This window comes from Narcine bancroftii, chromosome 5 (genome assembly GCF_036971445.1).
Source record: "Narcine bancroftii isolate sNarBan1 chromosome 5, sNarBan1.hap1, whole genome shotgun sequence".
NCBI lineage: Eukaryota > Metazoa > Chordata > Chondrichthyes > Torpediniformes > Narcinidae > Narcine > Narcine bancroftii.
In genome coordinates, this window is record NC_091473.1 from 216,924,790 (window position 1) to 216,952,567 (window position 27,778).

Below are 27,778 nucleotides of genomic sequence, written 5' to 3' on the forward strand. Positions count from 1 at the left end.
ATGTATAAATGTAGTATTACCTGATATTAATGGAACCTTTACATCTTTTTCAAAAACTGAAAGTAAAGACTCATCAGGAAACATAGTCCACCTACTCTGTGCTGCTCACAGCCTCCAAGACTTTGAGGCTGCAATTTTACTTAATTCTCCAGCTTCGGATTAACCAGGAAATCACATGGATGCACCATCGCCTGATGACTTCTGCACCTCACATCCTGCACTCCTGTTCTACATTCAAAGAATATGATGCCACATTATTCTGCAGTGTTTTGTGTTCAGTAGGCTGGTATGCTCCAATCCATCAACAGCTTCAAGGAAGGAAGGGTTAGATTGATATGAAATTAGTTTACAAAGGCTGGCACAGCATCATGACCAAAGGTCCCATAATATGTTGTACTGTTCTATGTTATATTCATTTGTAACCTAGTAACTGAAACCACTGCCCTCGTGCTGGATTTATTTTTTTTTGTGGTCAGGCTCCTCGCATACTCCCCATGAACCTGTGGCTGGAACTGCACTTTATTCTCCAGCCTTGCACTAACCTCACTAGATAATATGGATATAACCTTGCACTAGATAATATGGATGCACTGTAACCTCCCTGCAGTTATATCCACCTCTTCAACATGACCACTGATCATTACATCCTTTAATACACTCAGCTATTTAATGTGATGTATCACCTTCAATGGATGAAGTGCCATATTGTGGTGAAGTGCTTTGTGTTCAGTTATTTTACTCTGTGACATGACAATTCTACTGTTTAAGGAAGTGTTCCCTTGACAGAGCTATATAATCCTGGGGTATATGAGGAATTTTGTTATTTATTATTCTGTGAGATATCTAGGTCCCATTTGTGGTCTTATACTTTTATGAGATTTACAGATCCAGTTTGCAATATTCTTTTCAAAGTTTACATGAAACTGAGATGCCATGGCATTAGGTGCTGCGACTTGGTTAGATGAGTAAAGAGGTCGAAGGTCACTGCCCAAATGAAATTGAATGTCAGACCCACACACAGCCAACATCATCTTATGGTTGGTTGCCTTAAGTTACCTTAGGATTGGTCAATGGAAGTCCCATCAATCTGACCGTATTCTCCAGCCACTCTCTTTCTCCTTTTTCCTCTTACTGAGGTAACTTCCTGAGCCACCCCTGACTAGGCATGACCAACAGTGCTGGAGAATTAATTGTGAGGTGGGTAGATGGGTCAAGGCTGTTCACATGCATGTCAAAGGGAACTATCCTGGGTTGTCTGATCTAATTTTTAAATAGCTTCTGCAAGTTGAAAACTGTCCTGTTTGGTGGGGGAGGGGCGGAAGATATTGTGTGTTGTAACCATCTGTAATTGTGGATGTGTGTAGTTCACTTGTATTATAGCATAATTAATGTGCATGTGGGTGTGCGTAGAACCACAGGACAATTACAACACAAACACAGGCCACGCCGGCCCCTTTAGTCTAAGCTGAACCATTTTTTACTAATCCCACTAACCTGCACCCTGCTCATACCCTTCCATACCTCTCCCATCCTCCTTTGAAGGACCTCCACTTACCTCACACATCCTTGCCAGAAAACAACCTATCCGAATCTACTCATTGTAGGTCCTTTCTAATTTCCTTGAAATTGGCCTTTCTCTAATTGAGGATCTCAACCTGAGGCCCAGACCTATCTTTTTTTTTTCCATAATTAACTTGAAACTAATGACATTATGATCACTGGACCTAAAATGTTCCCCTACGCATACTTCTGTCACTTGACCTGTCTAGTTCCCTAATAGGAGATCCAGAATTGCACTCTCACTAGTTGGTACCTCTATATATTGATTTAGAAAATGATCCTGAACATATTTGATAAACTCCATGTCCTTCAGTCTTTTTTACAATATGGAAGTCCCAGTCAATATGTGTGAAACTAAAACCTTATGTTTCCTGCAGCTATCTCCATCTCTCTACAGATTTGCTTCTCCAATTCCCGCTGACTATTGGCCCGTCTATAATACAACTCCATGAGTGTGGTCATACTTGTCCCGCTCCTCAGCTCCACCCATACAGCCTCAGTAGACGAGCCCTCTCGTCTGTCCTGCCTGAGCACAGGTGAGATATTTTCTATGTCTAGCAATCCTACTCCTCCCCCTTTCATCCCCCTCCAAGCCACCCGTGTCTAAAGCAACGGACGCGTGTCTTCTGTTTGGTATTTGTCCCCTTTGAAAGTGAAGTTCGCGGTTTAAAACCAGGACGTGTCCTTTGAACCTTGATCTCCACCACATCACTTTGTTCATCTCTCCTCCTCTGTCAGTTGCAACTGCCTTTGAGTCCAGAGAATTAGAATTAGATTGAAGCATTCGCTGTGTCTGAGCCCTTGACTGCAAGACATGCTACATGAGACCGAGGAACGAAATTATGTGCAAATCCACTATAATTATCAGTGCGATCACGAGGCTGAAATGCGATATTTTGAGGTTGAATTGCTATATTAGATTTAGTACTCTGTAAACTGTTATTACAAAGGTCTTTATTTACTTCAGATGCATTACTAAATAGAAATTAGATGAGACCGAAGAGAAGAACATAATTGATGAGTTTCTTTGCTAGATAGCATTGTGATAAGTTTGAACTAACCATTCAAACAGTAACTGCTTGTCTTGAAAGCATCAGGTGTGCGCCCCGATTACGCACAGAAACCGATTGGGTCAGAGTGTACCCAAGCAGTTCGGGAAGTCGACTGTGCCGTGGTGTCCTAGAAGCGTTTTAGAATAAGTGCGAGGGGAGATTTCACCACGTCCTTGAACTGGTCCCGGAACTTGGTCTGGGTGACGGCGTAGAGAGCAGTGTTGGTGCAACAGCTCAGGAGCTGCAGTAGAAAGCACAACTCGCGAATGGATTCGGGTGGAAACACGGACACGTGCACCAAAAACCGCACCCGGTTCCAAATGTAATAGACAGTAAACAACCCCCACAAAAGGATAAAATTCCAGGAGATGACCAGTAATAAAATGAGCGACTTCCTACGACTCGCCATTTCTGGATCGTGGGCACCTTCCCCACTGCTGGGAGCTCGGAGTCTCCTGCGGGCTCGACTCGCCACTAACACGTGTCTGATAGTTAAAGCATTGAGCAGGAGAACCAGGATGAACGGGATTACAGGGGTGAGGATGTAATGGAGAAGCTCAAGCAATCCGCAGACTCGCGATTCCAGAAGTCTGGCTCTCGGCATGCAAAGCCAGCGGGCGTAAGCGAGGGAATATTCCGAGGTGAGCATGAAACACCAAAAAATGTTCTTTAAGCAGCTGAGAGCGGTCACTGTCCCCAGAACCACCAGCGCCGTTCTCTCGGTACAATACCTAGTTTTCAGTTTCTGACAACAAATGGCGACGAATCGATCGAAGGTGAAGGTGACGGTGAACCAGACAGAACAGTCGGTGGCGGTGTACAGCAGGAAGGCGTGGACATCACACACGCGGATGGACCGCACGAAACCAAAGTAATCCCGATATGCAATTGGAATCTTCATCAATATCAGGTCGAGGAAAACGACTATTAGATCTGTCGTGGCCATGGCAACCAGGTAGCGAGTGACACCTTTGGACAGACCGCATTTTCCTCGCGACAGGATCACAATTGTCACGATGTTCACTTTTTAGTTTGCAGGGAATATAAACGAAGACATTACTGATTAGGCTGGGAAAACAGATAACATTCTCCAAATACTGCGTGAAAGTTTACGTTCCTCTATCCGGATACCTCTATTTGGAATTTAACCTCTGTAAACAGGAAATCTAACAATAATTGTGTTAGAGGCGCCAGTGGTCATGTAGAGAACTAATACTCGGGTCATAGGGCTTGTGTGAGTAAACGAGGCCCAAGTTACTATGCCCACTCTTTACCCAGGGACCCCATGCAATGAGGGATGGAATAATGGAATGGAATGGAATAAAGGATGGAATCATGGTTTGCCCCAACTATCAACCCATGTTCATGGGTTAGTGTGGCCGAATAATTTCAGGTTACTACTCCAGATCATACGCCAAAGACACTGACTTGATGTAGAGGAGCAGGTAAGGCTCCTTCTCCTGGCCATGATCTGTTTTTTTTTTCCCCCTGTAACATTCTAATGACCTCAAGACTTATTGAGAAATGGAATGTATGCAGTCAGCGAGCGCACGAACAACTCCTTCGCCCCGCTATGAACATACCGACCATAAAGAACTCGTTTTTCCTAATCCAAACACAAATTTGCTGGAGGAACTCTGGCCAGACTGCAAATGTTGTCGAAATTTGACAGGAAGGGCGTATTATCTAGTAATCCAAATTGCTCTGTAGTATTCTATGCGTGGATAATTAAATTCCCCGTCTTTACATTTCTCAAATGTTATGACGATACATTCCTACCAAGTTTTGGGATGAAATTTCGTCCATAAATCCCTAAACATTGCCTCGAAGTTTTCCCACCTCAGCTGAAATTGTCTTCCATCTTCACTTACCAATATCCGCCATCATTTGTCAACCTTTCCTGATCCCCTGAAACCTCTCCGGTGTGAATGAAAGGTATTCAGTCTCTCATGCGTGAGATGTTCCATTCCGGATAGAATCCTGATTAATCTCGCGTGCATTCTCTCGCTGCGATCACGCCTTTCTTGTAGTGGGCGACCAGAAATGTTGTAAAACACGATAGGGGTGCAGTCGCTGTGATTGTAGAAAATACTCCAAAATGCTGGAGGAAATCAGCTGGTCTTTTCAGGCTAGAACTCCATTCAGTTTTCCAGTCGTAGCTCGATTTATGTTTTACTACTTTGCTCTCATATTAGTAGCCTCGACAAGTGAAGGCAAGCATGCAGCCCCGATGCATTCCTTAACTACCCATGCTTCCATTTTCAGGGTCTCTCCATTGCAAAGTGTTTCCGAGGACAGATCAATACGACATGTTGGTCATCCTTTTAACATCCTCCAAAATTGCACCACATATCCTTTGTAGGGATTAAATTCTAACTGTTGCTCTCCATTGATCAATATTAGCTTGATGCCTCTCAATAAAGCTCTCACTATTTATACCACCACATATTTTGCGTAGTCTGTACTCTTACGAAATATATTTACTTCATTCGTATCCAAATCTGTAATGCATGCACCAAATTGTAAGGGTGCCAGCATCATCCCCAGTGACGTAGCATAACAGAAGCCCTTATAATCAGGAATCATTTTGCCATCAAACATCATCCTCAGAGATATGTAACCAAGTTTACTTATCTTGGTTTCTAACCTTGAGGACCAGCTTACCAATTGGGGTATTATTCAGTTCATGCTGAAGTTCATGAAGGTGCTTGCAAATGTACGGCACTCATCAATACATTTGCTGCCCTCTTTAAACAGTGCAATCGACTTGGTCAGTGGCCTCTTTTAAACTGCATCATCTGGGTAGCCCTCCTGGGACGCGGGTGCAATTATTGGGGGATCTACCCATTAAATCGCCAACCCTGCGATTTCAGGGGGAATCCCGCTCTTGCAATGATGCACTCACCAGAAGTACTGCTGAATGTTTGGATGCTGGCTGCCTGTTGGCGCACGTACACAAGTGCTGACATCACCGGATAAACGGGTTGGCCATTTTCATTTTCAAATCACCTGTGGACACAATCTAGGTAGGTTTAACTGGGATCCCTGACTACCTCTGAAGTAGGTCAGGGACCCGGTTGGATTCCGACGGGGTTGACCATTTCTAACTGCTGCGTAACTGGGGCACTAAGCGAACAAATTATCTGGCTAATCCCATTTTACACGGCAGTTTGAAAGGGCCTAATGACTCCTCACAAGCCATAATGACTCTCTTTGATTAAAACCTTCTTTACAAGGGTTGATTATTTATGAATGTATTTTTTCCAACATCTTACATGCAACTCGCCATAAATTATCTGATTTTATCACTTGAATAAAGCTACTATCCGGCATCAGATCTGTGACCATCAGGTAGCCCTCCTGGGACCCCGGGGAGATTACTGGATAGTGTGTGCCTCTCGTTTCAAATAGCACCCTAACCTTCCTGTGAAATAGCCAACCCAGCAATTTCAGGGTGATCCCGCCCCTGCGATGGTGTGGTGAGCCCCTGTTCCCTGTGTCCTTGTTTAAAGTTCCAGAGTATCAGGATGAGCCATTCCCCCTTTTAAATAGGCGGAGGAGGACTCCCGAGTAAGTTTTACTGTTCCCTGACCACCTCCGAGGAAGGTCTGGGACCCTTGTGGATTTTGACCAGGCTTGCCCGGTTCGGCCTTTTCAAATAGCCCTGCATCTGGGTCTTCAACCTAGTAAATTGCCCGGTGAACCCCATTTTTCAAGGCAATTTGAAAAACCCATGTCGAAGCCCAATGAATCTCACCCCTTGCCTCATATAACCTCTGAGGTACTCCTCATTACATCTTGGAGATACAACAAGATACGATCAAACTCCGTATGGCTGTAGAGGTTGTGGGAGCGCTGCAGGCGAATCCACGGGCACTCAGAAGAGACACACTTGCGCTTCTCTTTCTTGTACTGTGAGGGGCGCCAGACGACACTAACAGCGATTCTTTGTCTGGCTTACGGCGGTCAGAAGGCAATTTCATATAAAATTCCTTGTTCTGTATTATTGCGTCAAGTTTATTATCATCCGATTGTATCAGTACTACCCGAGGAAACCGCGTTATCCGGTCTTCGGTGGGAAAAAAACCCCGCAAACACACACATCCAGACATCACACATTTACAGACAATCGATACTTGACAATAAAGGAATTTTGAATCTTGAGATATGCCTTACCTCACCCTCTTTTAATGATAACAGTCTATTCATTATTTCCAAGTCCCCCCACCCCCCGACTCTCTCTCTCTCTCTCGAAATCGCAAAGTCTAAAACCCTTTTGGTTCGTGAATAGAGAGAATGAATATTCATCCATGTCTATTTGACGGATTCAGGCTGAAAGCACAGAGTCCGTATTGCCCCTCTAATGCATTCTGTTCCCTCCAGCTACCCCTTGCCATTATTTTTTCATATAAAATACTTCGGCTTGTCGGCTCATGATATCCCCTGCTTTCCAACTCTCTTTCAAGTTGGCATCTATACTTTCTGTCTTCCTGCAGGTGATCTGTTTCTCAAACCAATCTTCTGTTTCGTTTTATTTATATATCGGGAAGGATCGATATCTGGCCTGAACTTTCAACGTTCCACTTTCCTATATCTGGACGTCATATTTCTAGCACAAAATGTTTGCAAAATTCAGACCGTTAATTAGTTCGACATCGGAAGAAGCTGGACGGTATTTCATTAGGTAGCAATGAACACAAAGAGAGAACGAGATTAGGATGGAAGTCGATGTCACATGGCGATCCTGCATGAATATTCAGAGAGGATAAAGGTGCTGGACTGTTGCAAATAGAAGGTGGTCTCCGTACTTCCTGGTATAGACATGAAAAGAAAGTCAATGAAATAAAACGTGGGTAACTTGATGTTAAAAATTTTCTATTGTGACAGTTGGAAATTGAGAATAGGCACCGCGTGGGAGACAAAATTACAAAACCTGAAGGACAGTCAACAGCATTTTCACATAACCATTGCGTGGAGTTGCGAACAAGCCGCAAACAACTTGAATAGGAGTGGCAATTAACCGCTAAAGAAGAAATGGATTGCACAATTCATTGCTGGACAAAGAGACTCACCGGGAGCAGAAACGAGGGCGAGGATGGGGTAGTAAATCAGTTTAAAGGCCCGCAGTGCATAATAGATCCGAATGTTTAATGTGAGCCAGTCATCAGGGGCCAAAACATATTGGGCCATCCAGAAGATATTCTTACTCTTGCGGCTCCCACTCCACTCGACTGTTCGTAGATCCATGGCCTCCTCTGCCATCCCCAAAATCCTTCCTCTGCTCTCGTTTACTATTGCCGCACTAATGTCTGCTGAAGACGAAAGTGCCAATCTCCACTGATGGAAAATAAGCATTATTAATAGGAGGGAGAACGTCCCTCGAGTTGAGACCATCTCCATGGAGATTGACGTTAATCATACTCAGTTAAGAAAATGCTTCAGTTAACCCCTTTTTCTCCAGACAGGCGAAATAACCCGGGCACGGAGTGGTCGGGAATGTGGCTCTACATCCAGAGCCTCAAACCTTCTGTGTGGGAAATAATTAGTCGACTCTTGGGAGAACTGCTCAGTCTAGAAACAAAACGGACGTAAACCCGACATTAACAAAAAGAATATAATGAGACTTAATGAAGACGTAATGTGAAATATGGGCTGTTGATATATAATTTGAAACGTTACCGAAACTCCACACACCTTTTTTATTTCTCATCTGATCCATTCTATTAACTTCCAATTTGCAGATTGTCAGCATTCAATTATGCTTTATTTCTAACCGTTGAATGCAGCCATCACGCTGATTGCTTTGCCCATAGTTCTTTGAAAGTTGCTCCGAACGTGTTTAAAAGGTTGAACTTGTATTACTTTCAGAATGCAATATTCCAGGTTAATTATATCAATCCCATTTGTGCTAAAAACCCGCGAGCTATCCGATACTGGAAATTCAAAAATGTCTTCTGATCCTTCCAACTTCATGAGCTCCTTATGTACGGACCTGGCCTCCAAATGCCTCTTTGTTTCCCCTACAGTGGTGAGGTTATCGCACGGCGGATTGTTCACCGCAAATAAAGCGTTAAAATGAGTAACTGGGATTATTTTTCCAGCTGATACACTGTGAGAAAACATCAACATTCGCATTGAGATCCATATTGTATCTTTTATCGGAATTTTGCACAATAGAACCAGAGAATAAACACAACAGAAACGGGCCCTTCGGCCCATCTAGTCTGTGCTGAACTATTATTTTGCCTCGCCCCATTGCCCTCTGAACCCGTCCCATCCATGAACCTAACCATTTTTTTCTTAAATATCAAGATTGAACAGACATTCGCTATTTCAGCTGGCATCTCTCTGCTCTGTCGCCACTCTCTGCGTGAAGAAGTTCTCCCTGGTTTTCCCTTTTCACCTTGCATCCATCCCCTCTTGTTCTTGTTTCACCTAACTTATCAATGTGGGGTCGTGTTTGGTTCAAGTTTAAGTTTATTTTCGGGTGTACCGCGCCACAACGATTGGGTTCGTTTTGCGACCAGGCTAACTAGTCAAACCATTGAGCAAAGTGCCGAGATGGAAAGAGTGGCCAATTAGAAGAGAGCAAAGGTTAACTTATTTTGCTTGTGTGAGATTCATTCGAAAGTCTGGTGATGTTCTGAAATAACTTGCCCTTGAATCTGGTTGATTTTCTCCGATGCCGTTTTGTCAGGGCACGACTACAACCTCGGGCTGACTGACGTCGTTACATCTCATGGTAACAGACCATCCCAGCACACTTCTCGCACTCGTGAATTTACACTCACGGCTGCGCTTTCTCTCACCTTCGCTTCTCTTTCATTGTGGAGTTACGTCTGGTTTTCATGGTGGCCTGAGATGAAAATGTTCACAATCTTGGGCAGAACAAATGCATACCATGCTGTGAAGTTTTTGGACAGGATCCATTTTATTGTACATCTCCAAAAAGCTATATCAAAATAGCCATTGGGACCAAGCCTTATCTCCAAAGGTTTATGAGGAGATTGTTGGGTTTTCTTGGCAGCAGAATAAATGTGGTTGGGCTTGGAACATTAAGTTAAATAAGAAAGTCTGCAGAAAGTAGACAGATGGTAGTTTAATGCACAGAAGTGATGGAAGTGACCTCAGCAGGTTACACAGCGTCCGTTATGGCAAAGATACTTAACCAAAGTTTTGGACCTGAGCCCTTCATCAAGGTGTGAGAAAATGCAGGTCTCAGCAAGGCAGAGGTCAGTGCAGCAGACCACCCTTGTCAGCAGGTTTAGACAACGACTCTAAGATATAAGAGCAGAAATAGGTTATTCAGCCCATTGAGCCCTGCCCTGCCACTCAATCATGAGCGGATCCATTTTCTCTCTCAGTCCCATTCCTGGCCTTCTCCTCATAACCATTGATGTCCTAGATAATCAAGAACCTGTCAGTCTCTGCTTTAAATAATTCCGAACACTTGACCTCCACAACTGCCTGGAGTCACCACCTTCTGGATGAGGATCATGATGTGAGAATTGGTGCAGAGAGAATGGAGGGGGTGAGATTAACTGCGACGAGTAGTGAAGTTGAGATGGTTGATGTTTCAGCAGCAGTTGGAAATATAAAGACCAGAATGAAATGTCCAAGAGGAGAAAGGAGGTTATGACAGGAGAAGGGACAATCCTGGTGGAAGGAGGCCCTGAGATGGAGATGATTGAAGATGCATTCGGCATTGTGGTGCGCATGGAACTTGTTGAGATGTGGATAAAGGGGGACAAAGGTGAGGACTCTACTGAAGACAGAATATTCTGTCTTTGAGAGGAGAAGGTCGGAGGGGGTAGTAAAGAACTAGCAAGGGTTAGAGTTGGGGTCACTGGGGTGGAGAGTGTTGGGGAAAAGAGGGTAGGGGAATTAGGGGGGAGGTTGGGATATCAGGGGTGGGAAGTGGAGTGTTGGGGAAGTCAGAGGAGAGAGGAGGAAGGGTTGGACAGGTCAATGAGGGAAGCTGGAGGAAATCAGAGGGGGTGGAGGGTAAGGGGACAAGGGGGAGTTGGGGGAGATGAAAATACCAGAAGTGTAGTGGTGTAGAGAAAGGGGGATCTCAAATGAGTAGATGAAGGTGAGTATGGAGTAGAGAGAGAATAGAGAAGGGTAAAGATCTAGTGAGATTCAGTAGCAGAGGAATGCAAGGTTACAGCCTTAAGGAGGCTGAGATAGATATAGGGCTTGGAAAATCCCTGGCCATCATGAAAACCAGCCGTAACTCCACTAATTCTGTGTATATCTATCAATGAAAGAGAAGCGAAGGTGAGAGAAAGCGCAGCCGTGAGTGTAAATTCACGAGTGCGAGAAGTGTGCTGGGATGGTCTGTTACCATGAGATGTAACGACGTCAGTCAGCCCGAGGTTGTAGTCGTGCCCTGACAAAACGGCATCGGAGAAAATCAACCAGATTCAAGGGCAAGTTATTTCAGAACATCACCAGACTTTCGAATGAATCTCACACAAGCAAAATAAGTTAACCTTTGCTCTCTTCTAATTGGCCACTCTTTCCATCTCGGCACTTTGACTAGTTAGCCTGGTCGCAAAACGAACCCAATCGTTGTGGTGCGGTACACCCGAAAATAAACTTAAGCTTGAACCAAACACGACCCCACATTGATAAGTTAGGTGAAACAAGAACAAGAGGGGATGGATGCAAGGTGAAAAGGGAAAACCAGGGAGAACTTCTTCATGCAGAGAGTGGCGACAGGGCAGAGAGATGCCAGCTGATATAGCGAATGTCTGTTCAATTTTGAGGCTTTCAACCATCATTCAGGAAGCTAAAGTGTGCTAGACAGGAGTTACAGGAATGTAATCACACTAGGATGTTAGCTGGGTGACAGTCAGGAGAGTGAAAGGGTATAAACAAGCAGGGTCCTTGTGGCCACTCACCTCAGCAACAAGTACTGTATATCCCTTTGGATACTGTTGAGGGGGATGACTTATCGACCAGGCAGCAGCCAAACCAATGGCACTGTGGTCGGCTCTGAACCTCAGAACGGAAGGGTGAAATCGGGTAGAGCGCTAGTGAAATAGTCAGGGGAACAGATAGGAGATTCTGCAGCCACAAAAGAGACTCCAGGATAGTGTGCTGTCTCCCGGGTGCTCAGGACCAGATGTCTATGAGTGGGTGTAGAATATGCTTAAATGGGAGGATGAATAGCCAGAGGCTGTGGTGCATATTGGTTCCAATAACATAAGCAGGAGTTTAGGGAGTTAGGAAAGAGGTTGAAGAGGAGGCTTTCCAAGGAGGTCATCTCTGGATTACTCCCAGTGCCAGGAGCTAGGTAAGGTCAGAGCAGGAAGATAGCGCAGACAAACTTGTGGCTGAGAAGATGTGCAGGGGGCAAGGTTTCAGGTTCGTGGATCATTGGAATGTTTTCTGAGGAAGGGATAACCTGTACAAGTGGAATGGGTTCGCTTGAACTCGAGGGGATCCAATATCCTGGCAGGGAGGTTTGGTAATTTTTTTGCGGGGGGGGGGGTGGGTTGCAGGTATTGAGCTAGATTCATGGCATGGGGGAGGAGGTGGTGGTGAGAACCAAAGTGAAGATGCAGAGGAAGAGGCAGTTGGTGCACATGCAGGGATTTGTGTGAAAGGACAGGCAGATGGGAAAAAATTCCATGACAAAAGGCAAAGGAGGAAAAACCCAACACCCAACCCCAACCAACCAATTTTCCCCTGCAGCCGCTGCAACCGTGTCTGCCTGTCCCGCATCGGACTTGTCAGCCAGAAACGAGCCTGCAGCTGACGTGGACTTTTTACCCCCTCCATAAATCTTCGTCCGCGAAGCCAAGCCAAAGAGAAGAGAGAGAATGCCACAAGGACACAGGCATAGGTAATAAATAAAGGTTTTATTTAAATGCATGCAGCATAAGAAATAAAGTGGACTACAGCTATACATTGGCAGGTATAAAGTTATGGCCATCACGGAGACATTACTAAAGGATGGACGTAATTGAGATCTGAATGTCCAAGGATACGCAGTGTATTGAAAGGATAGGCATGTAAACAGAGGGAGTGTCTTGGCTTTGTTGGCAAGGAATAACAATAAATCATTAGAAAGTAGTAACATGAGATCAGAAGATTTAGAATAATTATGGGTTGAGTTAAGAAATGGCAAGAGTAAAAAGAGTAAAACAGACCTTCAAAGAGGAGCTGGGATGTGGATAACATATTACAACAGTAAATGAAAAGGTGTGTCAGAAAGGCAATGTTTGGTTGTGATTGAGATTTTAATATGCAAGTAAATTAGGAAAACCAGGTTGGGACTGGATCTCAAGAGAGGCAATTTCTAGAAAGCCTATGAGATGGCTTTTTAGAGCAGTTTGTTGATGAGCTCAAGAGGGAATTGCTGTACTGGATTGAGTGTTGTGTAATGCACCCAAGGTGATTAGAGAGATTAAAGGAACCATTAGATTGAGTTCAATTTGAGGTTTAACAAGGAGAAATTGAAGGCAGGTGTGCTGATATTTCAGGGGAGTAAAGGGAATTACACGGACATGTGAGAGAAACTGGCTGAAGCAGACTGGAAGGGGGCACTAGTGGAGAAGACGAGAGAACAGCAATGGATAGAATTTCTGCAAAAAATGAGGAAGGTGATAAATGCATCCCAAAAGAGAGGAAATATTTGAATAGAAAAATGTCACAACTGTGGCTGACGTCAAAGTCAATGTAAAACTTAAAACAAGAAGTAAAAATTATGGGAAGATAGAGGATGGGGAAGTTTTTAAAAACCAGCAGATGGTAACTAGAAAACTCATGAGGGGAAAGGATTAAGTATGAAAGTAGGCTAACAAATAATATCAAATAACTTCTTCAAATATATAAAGAGTTAAAGAGAGGTGAGAGTAGATAGAGGACCATTAGAAAATTATAATTGGAAACAAGGAGATGGCAGAGGAACGAAATAAGTATTTGGTATTAGTCCACATTCTGACCCCTAGGTTTCTAAAACATTCGAACAGACTGCTCCATATCAATACTTATTTCTTAGAATTCTCTCGGCATTTGTTAATCAGGGTCGTATCCCTTATCCAATTTTGGAGGTCATTATCAGCTCTGGCTGATAACAAGAAAGAAAGGAATGAAACTAGCTTCTCTCTTCCAGTCAATATTTTAAAACTTACATTCTCATTCCATCCTTTTATCATTCTGTGATAATTTATAGATAATCTATAACTGAATAATAGTGAGCTCGCAAAAAAGCAAGTTTATTTAAGTAGTACAGAAGTGTTATTGCAAGAAGAAGAGCTCATAAAATAATATTCTTTTTAAAGCCAATGTAATCAATGGGAGCATTTAATTAATGTCCCTAAATAGCATAAACCATGTCTGCACTGAGTCAAAGGGTGATGGGGTATCGTAGTGATTTTACTTTGGTCATTGTATGTACCAGTTCATTGCGTGTGTATATATATTTTGTTCCCATGCTAGTTTCCCCATGTTCATATTAATTATCCACTATTTATTTCCCATGGCTGCTGTAGACTCTGTGTGTGTGTGTGTGTGTGGGTGGGGGGGGGGGGGGGTGGGAGGCGGGGGTTGCTGCATCTGCTACCATTTCCCACATGTGCCTTCTGTAAATAAAATCCTTCCCTACCAAAACTGTATGTCCAGAGTCCTTGCCTTTGAGACCTACCAAAACTCATTCCTCACTTGCAGTAGCAAGGTTGTTGTTTGCTTTGGTGGGAAAGTTCAGGATAAGTGGGCACATCAGGATTGGAGGGTGTCCACTTAGATCAGAGATGCAGAGGAATTTTGTTCAGCCAGAGGGTGGTAAATCTGTGGAATTTGTTTCCACAGGATGTTGTGAAGGCCAGGTCATTGGGTGTATTTAAGGCAGAGATTGATAGATTTTTGATTAGCCCGGGTATCAAATGTTCTGGGGAGAATGCTCGGCAGTGGAATTGAGTGGGAAAATTGATCAGTGCATGATTAAATTGCAGGGCACAATCAGTGGGCTGAATGGCCTATTACTGATCAACGTCTTTAGGTCTTGTGTCTCTTTTGGTTATCTTTCTCTGACTCTAAGGGGTGCCAGGCAATGCTAAAAGTGAACCTTTGTCTGCCTTATGGCAGACTAAAGGTAATTTTGCATAATATTACAGTTCTGTTTTATTCCATGTAACTGATCTGATCTGACCATCTTCAATATTTCGACAATATTTTCTTTCCTGGTGTGACGTAAGGTGATTAGTACTTAAGGAGGTATGGAGTTAAGGAGATGACATTAATTTCGGTGGACAGAGGAACATCAATGTTTATTATGTTGGAAGCCTACCGGGTCCTGCTTGCAATATTATAATCTGCTGGTATCTGCTGGATTTGTAAAATGTTTTCCTTACCTATCTCCTTTCCTCTCCCAGACCTTAAACGGATGTCCTTTAGTGTGTGATATTGCAGAATAACATTCTTTATTTATCCAGATACAGGAATTAAATTGATTCCTATATAAAGTGCATGAGCTGAACTTAATAGCATTGCTCGGATCAGTTTCTGATCATTTACAAACGTGAAGTGATAAGCATCCAAAAAGGTTAAACAAGGAAGTCTGCAGATGCTGTGATTGTAATTTAATAGCACAAAAGTGCTGCAGAAACTCAGCTTTATGTAGCAGAGATATATATCCAATGTTTCAGACCTGAGCCTTTCATAAAGGTACAGTATAAAATAGGCAGGCGCCTGAATAAAATGGTGCAGAAAGGGAAGGGGGAGCACAGGCCCAAATGGGTTGGAGAGCAGATGAGAAAAAAGCTGAGAAATGGCAATGCAGGGGATAGCTCTCTGTATGGAGAGAGTGGTGGTGGGTTAAGATTAGAAGCTGAAGGAAAGGAGGCAGAGACATGGAAAGAGCTTAACATAAAGTGGAGAAGTCAATGTTAATGCCATCTCTTTGGTAAAATCCCAGATTGAATATTATTTCCTATTCCTCCAAATTAAACTGGCCTATCTTTGGCAGTGCATGAGGCCATGCACAGACATGTTGTGGTGAGAATGGGGCACAGAATTGACATGGTTGGCCAGTGGGAGGTCCAGCTATTGCAGCAGACAAAGCGAAGGTGCCCAGTGAAATGATCTCCCAGTCTGTGTCCAGTCTCTCTGAAGTGGAGGAGGCCATGACCAGAGCAGCGGATGCAGTAGATGTCCCCTGCAGATTCACAGCAGAATCATTTGGAAAGGCTGTTTGGAGCCCCAAAGGTGGTGAGGGAGGAGGTGTGGCTGCAAGGGTAGCATTTCCTGCCATCACAGTAGGATCCTTCAAACTGCCTTGTAAAATGGGATCAACCAGGAAATTTGCACGGTTAGTGCCCCAGTTAAGTGGCAATTTGAAAGGGTCCAACCAGGTCTCTGACCTACCTCAAGGGTGGCCAGAGAAACCAATTAAATTTACGTAGGTCCGTCTTTGATTTGAAAGGTGCATCCTGCACCAAGACCCAGTAATCAGACCCGGGTCCCAGGAGGGCGATCCGGGTGCTGCAGTTTGAAAGTGCCTGGTGGTAGGTAGCAAGAGGGTTCTTGATGGGAAGGGATGAGAGGATGAGGGGGTCCTGGAAGGGAGCTGGGTCTGCCGAAGGTGGAGAGGGGAAGATGCATCTGGTGGTGGAATCACATTACAGGTGGCGGAAATGGCGGAGAATAATATATCGGACGCGGAGGCTGGTGCTTGTTTCACTGCGTCCAGAGAGGGGACTAATATTATGGAAGCCCTCATAACGCAGTCATTGAACAGGCCAGAGATAACTCAGGCGGTTTGAGGAGTTGGGCGGGGTAACGGGCATTGCCGCGGATTACTCATTTTACAGCACTGGCTACGTTTGGCAATGATGGTGAAGGGAGATTTCACCACGTCCTTGAACTGGTCCCGGAACTTGGTCTGGGTGACGACGTAGAGAGCAGTGTTGGTGCAACAGCTCAGGAGCTGCAGTAGAAAGCACAACTCGCGAATGGATTCCGGTGGAAACACGGACACCTGCCCCCAGATCCGCATCCGGTTCCACACATAATACATAATAAACAGTGCCCACAAGAGGATAAAATTCCCTGAGATGACCAGCAATAAAATAAGAGATTTTCTACGACTCGCCATTTCTGGATCATGGGCACCTTCCCCACTGCTGGGAGCCCGAAGTCTCCTGCGGGCTCCACTCGCCACTAACACGTGTCTGATGGTCAGAGCATTGAACAGGAGAACCAGGATGAACGGGATTATCGGGGTGAGGATGTAATGGAGAAGCTCAATCGATCCCCAGAATTGCGATTCCAGAAGTCTGGCTCTCGGCATGCAAAACCATCGGGCGTAAGCGAGGGAATATTCCGAGGTGAGCATGAAACACCAAAAAATGTTCTTTAAACAGCTGAGAGCGGTCACTGTCCCCAGAACCACCAGCGCCGTTCTCTCGGTACAATAGTTAGTCTTCAGTTTCTGACAACAGATGGAGACGAATCGATCGAAGGTGAAGGTGACGGTGAACCAGACAGAACAGTCGGTGGCGGTGTACAGCAGGAAGGCGTGGACATCACACACGCGGATGGACCGCACGAAACCAAAGTAATCCCGATATGTAATTGGAATCGTCATCAATATCAGGTCGAGGAAAATGACGATGAGATCCGCCGCTGCCATGGCAACCAGGTAGCGAGTGACACCTTTGGCGAGACCGCACTTTCCCCGGGACAGGATCACAATTGTCACGGCATTCACTGTATTTGTGCGAGAAAAGTATCAAAGACATTACACATTTGGCAGGAAAGAAAGACAACGTCGCCTCAGAGAAAAAGGACAAACTTTTAGTGATTCACTGTTATATCTGAAATACAGTTTACCTGCTATAAACAAGGAAGACCATTCAATAAAATTCCATAGAAATGGTAAATCATGTTATCTGTGAAAGATGCTAGTCTAAGAGATCCGAGAAACCTCGCTGCAAATTGAGCGATTCCTGAAGGATCTGGAAGACTCCGGTAGATATCTATTAATGATCTATATCTTGTTCTATTATTTAATAATTCCCTAAACTATCCACAATTCTTCCAATCCTCATCATCTGTAAACTCACCTGAAGAAACACACAAAGATCAGCGTGTACAGAGCCGTTGTCATACCCACACTCCGGTTCGGCTCCGAATCATGGGTCCTCTACCGGCATCACCTATGGCTCATAGAACGCTTCCATCAGCGCTATCTCCGCTCCATCCTCAACATTCATTGGAATGACTTCATCACCAACATTGAAGTACTTGAGCTGGCTGAGTCCACAAGCATCGAATCCACGCTAGTGAAGACCCAACTGCGCTGTGTGGGTCACCCCAGAATGGAGGACCACAGCCTTCCCAAGATCGTGTTATATGGCGAGCTCTCCACTGTCCACCGAGACAGAGGTGCACCAAAGAAGAGGTACAAGGACAGCTTCAAGAAATCTCTTGGTGCCTGCCACATTGACCACCGCCAGTGGGCGAATATCCCCTCGAACCGTGCATCTTGGCGCCTCACAGTTCAGCGGGCTGCAACCTCCTTTGAAGACCGCAGAGCCCACCTCACTGACAAAAGACAAAGGAGGAAAACCCAACATCCAACCCCAACCAACCAATTTTCCCTTGCAACTGCTGAAACCGTGTCTGCCTGTCCCGCATCGGACTTGTCAGTCACCAACGAGCCTGCAGCAGACGTGGACATTACCCCTCCATAAATCTTGTCCACGAAGCCAAGCCAAAGAAGAAGAACGAAGAAGAGTAATGCATATCCCAAACAACGTGGCACCAACACTGATCACTGCTAAACCCCACTGGTCCGAATAACCCCCTTCCACCACTACCCTCAGCCTATATCAGCCAATCATTGTCCTATCCAAACATCATGGATCCCATGCGCTCGCACCTTCTGAATCAGCTTTCTACGAGGGACCTTGTCAAACGCCTAAGTAAAGCTAATGTGCACAACATCCCTCATGGACGATCTTTGTCACCTCCTCAAGAATCTCAATCACATTGATAATACAAGACCTGCCCCTCCCAAATCCACGTTCACGTCCCTAATCTGCCCATGACTCTACAACTCCGCATAAATAACCATTTCCAATCGTTTCCCGGCCACTGGTGTGAGGCCTGTTAGTTCTTGGATTATACGTTTTACCTTCTTGAACAAATTATCGGCGAATAAAGGTCAGGGTCCGATTCCTGCCCACAAAGCATTGATTTATGTGGAGGTTTTGTCGAGTCTCCTGCTGCCGACCTTGACCTGTTATTTTGGATCTGCCTCGGTGGTAACAGTTCAGTGGCGTTAAAACTCATATTGTCATAGAATGTAACAAAGTAATCGAGTGCACCATCAACCCCCTCATCCCACCATGGAAATATCGATTCGGAAAAAAACCTCCTGAATCCAGTGAGAAAAGATGATACATTCTGGAGTCTTGAGCAAAAGCAAACAAACGCCGAGGAGCACGGGCGTCAGACAGTGTCGGGGGTTGGAGAGGGGGGTGGTATTAGTAAAAAAATGCTACGGATGGAAACCGACACCTAACACAGCGTCGATTGTCTATTTCCCACCATGAATGTTCAGCTCCTTGGAATCTTTGTTTTATGTTAATTCAATTTGTTCTGTACCATTCTGCGGCGTGGGGATTCAAGTTCTCGTCTTGAGATTTATTTAATGTTATGGGGTTACTTCAGCGCGTTCCAGATTCCCATCACAATTTGGGTGAATGGTCAAATCCTCTCTGAACCTCTCACATCTCGCCCGTCTAGTTTTCGACACTCCCCCCCCCCCCCCCATGAAAATGGCTTCCAGGTCATAATTTTACCTCATTGAGAAATACCACCCCCCCCCCCATCTTCTCGGCTTCATTTGATTAATGGAAAACAAACGCACCCTGTCAACTATCCTCACAAGTAAAACGTTCCAACCAGTCTCGTTCGCGCTCTCCCCGCTGCTGTCAGACCAGAGATACATGAGGTATTCCAGTTGTGTTTCAATTTATGTTTACAAAATTGACTGACAGCCTCCATGCTCTCATGTTACTCGCCCAGGCGAATGAATGCAATTCCACGTGCATTCTACAACGACTTGTGTTTCCATTTTCACTGACTATTTGTCTTGTCCGCAGAGCTCTGAGTGCTTCCCATGAATATTTGATTCAATGCCCATATAGTCCTTTAAACATTCCTCCTACATTTCACTACAACTCCCTTATCGGCATTAAATTCCAACTGCCATTGTTCTATCCATATTACATACTGATCAAGATCAATCTTAATTCTCTGACTGAAGTCCTCAGTATCAATAACAATACAGATTTTTTGTTGTCTGCAAACTTAACGTGCCTGCCCATTCATATCCAGATCATTGATGCATATACCAAACTGCACCCATCCCAGGGCTGCACTGCAGCTCTCGGACCGCTATCATACTATCGTCAACCATCATGTTTCGTCTGAAGTAAAGCATGAAAGTCTGCAACCCCGTGGTTGAAGTACAAACATAAATGCTGGAGAAACTCAGCTGGTCAAACAGTGTCCTTGATATAGCAAAGATGAAGATACATAACCAACGTTTTAGCCTGGAGCCCTTCATCATCCTTGGCCTCCTGCAACCAAGCCAATCCTGTTGTAAATTAGACTTAAAATCTCAATTACATTGGTTCTAACCCCCAGGACAGCTTCCCTTGTGGAGCAAAGACAAGGTCATACTGGGGGACATGGAGGGCGGCAGTAACTGTGCCCCGCTAATTATATATTTGCTGTCCTCTTCGAGTAAATCCAACCAAATTGGTCAGACAGCACCTCTCCAAGAATATAATGACTATATTCGATGAAAGGCCATCTTTTCAAGAGTATATTAATTATGAATGCAATTTTTCCAACAGCTTGCGTTCAACTCGCCCGCGAATTTCCGAATTCATCACGATTAAAGATGCTACGTTTACTCTCCTCAATCAAACACCTCGTTTACGACCTGTGAAAATCCCTGTCCATGTCCCAAGAATCTGAATGAAAACTGAGGATACACCTCATCGGGTCCCGCAGGCTTGAATCCGTTAAGAAACCATTGCATCATTTTTAACGATAACATGTGGGCTTCCCGGAATTCTCGAATTACAGAACCCTTTCTGCGAAATTAATTCAGATGATAAATATTCATTTCTGTTCAGTTTAACACATTGTGTAAGTTTTCAAACATGAAAAGTTCCCTTTTTTTATTTCTCCAGCAGAGCGATATATCTATGATCTGAAATTGTGTCGTTCCACTTTCCATCTTCTGAAAGTCATACAGCCAGGACAGGTCCGTGTGTTGGATGGATGTTTCCATAGAAATGGAAAGAAAATTAATGGAATAAATGGAATCAAATAAAAAATCATAATTTCTCATTCCGACATTTGGAAATGTAGTGGCGCTATCACAGGCTAATTTACAAAAAAAAAACTACAGAACTGTTTGAAACAGTTCACACAATTCGTGCTTCGAGTTGCCACCTTAAACTTGGGACAGAGTTGGAATTAATAGCAAGGGCAAAACACAATTAACTGCCGGGCAAAGTGACTCACCAGGAACAGCGACCAGGGCAAGGATGGGATAGAAAATCAGTTTGAAGACACGGAGTGCGTAATAGATCCGAAGGTTTAAGGTCAGCCAATCATCAGGACCAAAGACATATTGGGACAGCCAGAAGACCTCATTCCTCTTGCCTCCCACATTCCACTCGGCGGTTGGTAGATTCAGACCCATTCTCGTTGCAGTCCCCTCCACCATCCCCAAGTTTCTTCCCCCCCTCCCCCACCGCCCCGCTCTCGCTTTCAAGGGTGGTACGGATCTCTGCCGATGACACGGCCGCTCATCTCACAGTTACTGTAAATATGACAGACAATAGCCATATTAACAGAAGGGAGGACGTCCCTGGCGATTAAATCAAACTCCCCGTGGAGATGTGTTAATTATACTCAGCCAAGAAACAGCTGCAGTAAACCCCATGGCATCCAGGCAGATGTATCAAGCAAAAACAAATGGGTGATGGGGGAAATGGCTGGATGGACTCCAGCCATTACATCCGGAGGGCCTCCCTCTTCAAACGTCGGGCCCGAACCCTTCTGCCTGGGAAATAATTGGGCAAGTCTCAGAGAAAAGCACAACCCAGAAACATGTTAACCAAAGCCGACATTAAAACGCCATGAATACAAATAGCCTAAGCCTGAGAAAAAACATGACGAAAACGTTACACGGACTAATCGAACTGTTAAACTATCTCCTATTTCAAAAAGTTTTAAATCATACCTGCAACTCCTGACTTTCCGACACGTGTGATCAATTTTATTTGCTTTCGCTTTGCAAACTACCCTTTTAATATTCAATATTACTCTCACCCTTCATTCGATTGTAATGAGAACACAACAATGCTGGAGAAACTCTGCACCATCCACGCGGCGTGGTAAAGATCTACAGCCAATGTTTCGGGCCTGAGCCCTTCCGCAAACGATTAGCAAAAAAAAAAACTAGACAGGCGTCTGAATAAAATGGTTAGGAAAGGAGAGGAGCACAGGCCATAGTTGGACATGAATAACAGGACGAGAAAGTGAGGTGAGAATTGGTCAGGGGAAAGGGGGCAGAAGGAAAGGGGAAATGAGAGATAAAGAGGCGTGGGGAGGGGCAGACGGTGTGTGCTGGAACCACTGCATTACTGTTTGTATGTGTATGGCTGACCCGCCCACTTGCTGATTGTACCCGTGGCCCCTCCCCTTTGATTTCCCTAATAAAGGTGGCAAACGTCATAACCCCTCCCCCAGATCAAGCTGGGTCTCTGTTCAACAGCATATGTGTCATCAGTTTATGGTAATAAAAGCCTATCAGTCAGATAACCTAGTCTTTGAAGTTATTGATAGCGCATCACAACGAAACCGCATATTCTATCTGTGTTTCTACCAACCAGAAGGTATTAACTTTGACTTCTCCATTGTCCATTCCCACCACCACCACCACCCCCCCACCCCCCCCCCCGCCTTTCTGGGAACAAACAAAGCTAATGGCCAACATGTACAGCCAAGCACACTCGGGGCACAATCCGTCTTTCCTCAGAATGCGACATCATGCACTAATAGGCTTGAAGACAGTTTCTTCCTTGCAGCAACCAGGCATCGGAATGAACCCTATCGCAGTGCTCTCTTACTCCTTGCTTCCTTCTACCTGATTTTTTTCATTGCAACTTTGTGCTCTATGATTTTTACTCTTTCAATTTCACTTTATACATCTGTATGTTAGAATTGACAGTTCTCCGAAGAACTGTTCTCACTGCACCGGAAATAACGTGACGAATAAATATATTTTAACATTGGGCAAAGACACATTGCTAAACAAAATCGTTATTGAGTACAAAGAGATTCAACAATCTTGCACAGTTCTTAATTCTTGGAACATTGAACATTACAGCGCAGTACAGGCCCTTCAGACCACGATGTTGTGCAGATCTATGTAACCTACTCCACAACAATCTAATTCTCCCTCCACAACTCACTATTTTTCTGATGTCCATGTGCATAAGAATCATTGCAATGTCCCTATTCTCCCAGCCTCCACCAACTTAATTGCAGCATCCGACCACTCTGGGCTGTTTTTTTAAAACTTGCCTCTTACATCTTAAGGAGATGTCCTCTGACATTTACTGACTAGATGCACTGTCTGACTCAGTATTTCTCAACCTGGTCTAATGCTAATGCATTTTTAAGTAATTTTTGTTTAATTTTATCTTCGTAATTGTACTATACACGGACGGCATATTGTTGGAAAATACTTAGGTTGTTATAATAAAGGCTTCAAACTCTTATATTTAAAATAAAAAACCTCGGTGTGAGGTCTCATGAACAAGCAGTATGATTTTTTTTTGCATTGCCAATAAATTTGACAAAATGGGGGTCATTTTTTTCCTTAAACAAGTTATCCGAAAATATATATATAATGTTTACCACGTGAACTATAAAAATATCAAAGAGATAGATATTAATAACAGTATATAATACTTTTTATGCAGGAGATCCCTGAGACATGAAAACTATTTCAAGGGTTCCACAAGGGTAAAAAGGTTGAGAAACGCTGGTCTAACAAGATGTCCTGTCGAACAGGATATACTGTTGACACCGGAAAATTCTCCTCTCCCCGCCCGACCCACCCCATCCTTGGCTTGTGGGAGGAGCCCTGAAGAGTAAGAAGTAGGCAGAAAAGGAAAACTACAACAGCGGAACAAGTCAATGGGGCTTGTAGATGCTGGAGAATTAGAGCAATACACACGTGTTGGAGAAATTCAGCGGGCCACGCAACATCCATGCAAAGCCATTTGAGCCATGGGAGAGTCAAGGAGAGAGGAGGAGCTACAGACGTGAGAGAGAGAGAGAGAGAGAGAGAGAGAGTGGCGAGTCAGATATAGTTTTTAGACTGCAGGCATGTAACGGCACAATCAAGGAATTTTGCCGCCACATGGGCAGTCAAAAAAGGAATGTGCAGGAATTTTGAGTCATTCCTGCGCCGTGATTTATCTTGCAGGATCCCGACAACATTTTGGAGGAAGCCTGCAGTGTAAATCATACTGTAAAACTTTGTTGACGTTCATCCACTCTACTGCACGTCCAAACACCGGGACTGTTGCATTCAGGTACGGTACTTGTAGTCTAAAAAGGAACCCAGTGTGAACGACCACACAGGCAGTAATTATGTTAATTTTTTTTCTGCGATTTTCCCGACATTGTAATCTAAATAACCACAATCATTAGTGTTTAAAAATAGTAGAAACAGGACCTCGCGCCATTTGAATCACGGGAGAGTCCGGGAGAGAGGATGAGTGTAATATTATGAACTAATAAAATCTTTTTCATACTAACAAAGGATAGCAATGGCAAATTCACCAATTGTAAATTCAAAATAATTGTTTTTATTAAACTATTAATAACATAACATTTCTAACTGATGTTTAAACTTAATTCTATCTTAATTCCCACTATGCGCAAATGTAGATATGTGTGTGTCAAAAATCCAAACCATTACAGTTTGAGCTTGAGTCTGAAAAGTCTTTAAACTTCATCATTACACATCTTGTGTTGCTTGAAGATTTTGAAATCGCAGCTCAAAAGCAATTATGAAGCACTTTTAAATATCAAGTCCTCAGATTTCTTTAAACTCATTAGTCTTTTGATGAGTTCTCTTTCAGAGAGATATTCTACATACGAGTGATTTCACAAACATCTATCTTGCCTAAGAGTTACGGGGTCTGTTTTCCATGATTATTTCTTTCTTAATCAAGAAAGTGGTCTTACTTTAAAGCCACTTATTTTTAGTATCTCCTATGATAAGGATAATTCAATACAGAACAGCATCCACCCCTCTCTCTCCAGAGACTATTGTTTTACCCCTGTGTCTTTCACAGGATGGTCAATTTCTTCAGTCTGGTTTTAAAATGTATCTCTCTCTACTTTCATTTATGTTTCTCTCCAATCATGTGGTATAACATCACCACTGTTTCAATTTCATTTCTGTCCAAAACACTTCTCAAAGTAGATGACCTTTTGCCTTCCTTCAAATGATCACTTCACATTCACAAAAACATCTGACCTCATCTCTATCCAAGAGGCTTAAGTGGTTTATGTCTCCGTAAAGTCTGAGCACAGGTCACTCAAATAGTACTTGAGTTTTGAAACTACTGTGTCCTGGGTAAATTTGTACCTCTCACTTTATTCATTTTAGATTGGTCACAGTGTTTGAGCTACCAAAAGAAAACAGACACACACACATGCCAAGAGCACTTCAGTTTATACAAGTCTTTATTACTAAATCTAAAGCTGAATTCAAACTACAATATGCAACCCCTTCCCAATTATACTTATCAATGCCTGGACTGGTCCCAACTGCCAAAGCGAGGCAACAACTGCATACTTGTAATAGGTTGTCTGGGCGCCAGTACCAGCTTCTCCACCTTCCCCACTGGGACGTTGGTTGGAATCTAGAAGTTCTTCTTCTTGCTGAGAGATGTTGCCACATTTCGGAGAGTCTTAAACTTCAGCAGTGGGACCATGGCTTATATTACCCAAAGGTTGTTTACTCATAGCATATCTCCTTGAATAAATTATTTAATTATCTTCGAGGTCTGGTCTCCTGAGAGTCTGCGACGACCAACAAAAGAAAACTGGCAACTCTGGGCCTCATGGTGGAATTTAGATGTGACTACTAATTCATATGCATCCCTGGGCCTCATAGTGTAAATTAGATTATGTCTTCCTATTCAACTGTATCCCTGGGCCCCATGGTGGAATTTAAATTATGTTTTCTGATGCAACTGCATCCCTTCTTGCATAAGCTGGTCTAAATCCTCCATTACATTACATTCTTTGGTCGCACTCTGTTACTTACGAGTCCTAACAAGCATTTGAGTACAGAAGGAGCGAAAAAAAGAAATTAAAACTATAATAATCACAAAAATAAGCAATAATGCGAACAACCAACGGAGAATCTTGTGGCCCAATCCCCCAAATGTACCATTTAACCATGAAAAAGGATTCCAATCAAGGCTCAAACTATCCTTGTGGGTCACGATACTCAGCAACTGAATTTCATCAAAAGATTTTGAAACATGCTGAACAAAATCAGATATATTAGTGGATACATCGGGCCTTGTCCCCCACGGCCAACTCTCTCGGAACGTCCTCGACATTACAAATGCAATTGCTGGCACCAAAGCAACTGTTAAGCCAGATCAGCAGGAGCACAAGACGGAGGATCTGGAACAAAGAAACCTGACATATATCACTCACGATGCCATAGGTGTTCAGTATTTAAACAAACTAAACCATCCTGTCCCTCAATAGCTACCCACCGAGTGTTACCCTGGGCAGGTGTCACTATTTCCCCTTTTACAGGAGGGCCACTACCTGTTGGTGCCACCCATACCTTTTGTCTGGCATTCTCTGGCTCGGGAATGGGGGGCAATTACTGTTTTTCCTCTGGAATAGGCTGTAGTTCAGAAGCGTGAAGAAGTCAGTGGAAAGGTGTACCTCCCTTCAAAGGAAAATGATTCAAATTGTCGACTGCCTGCTGAAGCACATGGCCCCACCCCTTCAGGGTCCCCAGTGGTGTTAACAAACGAATTTGTTCCTTCAGTAAACCATTCATTCGTTCAACTAACCCAGCAGTCTGAGGGTAATAAGGAAAATGATGGACCCATAAAATACTGTTGTCAGCTGCCCAATCACAAATTGCCTTCCCGGAGAAGTGCGAGCCATTATCGGACTGAATTTCCTCTGGTACATCATAACAAGAAATTAAATGGTTTAGACCTTGGATAGTGCTAGCTTGGTCAGCCGTCTTGGTGGGAAAAGCAAAAACCAGGCCTGAAAAGGTGTCAACCATTTCCAGGATGTAACGTTTACCCATAGAGTCTGGCATAGGCCCTATGTAATCAATTTGCCAGACCACAGCTGAGCGAGGTCCCCATCTTATTCTGCCATGCGGACCAGGAGGAACGGTGTGGGACTTCACAAGCTGGCATGCTGGGCATGTACGCATGACCATGCGGACATCATGCTGATGAATGGGTAAGGCATGTGTACAGGCCCACATAGCTGATCCCTTCTGCCCCAAATGGCCACTCTATTCGTGTGCCCATCGAGCCAGGGGGACGGTATCGGCATGGCTGATAGTGACAAGCTGATCTGCTACTGCATTATGTTGTGCCATGTTCGTCGTCGCATTGGTATGGGCATCAACGTGATATATGGTTATCTCACAATGTTGGGAAGCATCCCACAACAGCTGACACAACTGTTTGCCCCATACTTGGCGGTCATGTACCAGCCAGTCATTCTTTTGCCAATCAGGCATCCATGCCACTAGTCCATTAGCCACAGCCCAGGAATCAGTAAACAAGCGAAGAGGGTGATCATGGGGGTCTAGTGGTAAAGTGACCACCTTCAACACAGCATATTGACTGGAGCCACCATCCTTCTCCTCCGATAAGTGAGTTCATGACCTGGGATAGTAAACCACCACCTTCCACTTCTGTTTTCCTTGCACCCACCGGCTGCTACCATCAGTAAACCAGGCGTCCTCTTGTTCTGCTGGAGTGAGCGAATCATATGGTTTACCCCACTGTACTGGTGAAGGGGGTAGGAGAGGAGGCAAGGCG

The 27,778-nt window shown here is 44.1% G+C and overlaps 2 protein-coding genes across 3 annotated transcripts; both read right to left on the reverse strand.

Moving 5' to 3' along the window:
• Positions 1-2,497: 2,497 nt before the first annotated feature.
• Positions 2,498-7,832, reverse strand: LOC138762917 (probable G-protein coupled receptor 139). 2 transcript variants are annotated; one of them, XM_069936428.1, is made up of 2 exons: positions 7,685-7,832; positions 2,498-3,635 (listed from the first exon to the last, which is right to left on the reverse strand). In XM_069936428.1, the coding sequence occupies exons 1-2, from the start codon at positions 7,800-7,802 to the stop codon at positions 2,740-2,742; spliced, it is 1,014 nt and encodes a 337-aa protein (XP_069792529.1). In that variant the 5' UTR covers positions 7,803-7,832; the 3' UTR covers positions 2,498-2,739. The 2 variants fall into 2 exon arrangements, with proteins under 2 accessions (XP_069792529.1, XP_069792528.1); XM_069936427.1 differs by lacking the exon at positions 7,685-7,832 and adding an exon at positions 4,484-5,011.
• A 6,157-nt stretch (positions 7,833-13,989) lies between these two features.
• LOC138764850 (prolactin-releasing peptide receptor-like) lies at positions 13,990-22,343 on the reverse strand. Its single transcript, XM_069941204.1, has 2 exons — positions 21,895-22,343; positions 13,990-17,330 (listed from the first exon to the last, which is right to left on the reverse strand). The coding sequence occupies exon 2, from the start codon at positions 17,251-17,253 to the stop codon at positions 16,372-16,374; it is 882 nt and encodes a 293-aa protein (XP_069797305.1). The 5' UTR covers positions 17,254-17,330; positions 21,895-22,343; the 3' UTR covers positions 13,990-16,371.
• Between the last annotated feature and the right edge of the window lie 5,435 nt (positions 22,344-27,778).

Excerpts from the sequence above, each read along its gene's own strand:
- LOC138762917 (XM_069936428.1), bottom strand. The coding sequence starts at position 7,802 with ATGGCCCAATATGTTTTGGCCCCTGATGACTGGCTCACATTAAACATT. Across the intron at positions 3,636-7,684 it reads CGCCCTCGTTTCTGCTCCCG|TGAACATCGTGACAATTGTG; the intron begins GTGAGTCTCTTT and ends CAAACTAAAAAG.
- LOC138764850 (XM_069941204.1), bottom strand. The coding sequence starts at position 17,253 with ATGGCAGCGGCGGATCTCATCGTCATTTTCCTCGACCTGATATTGATG.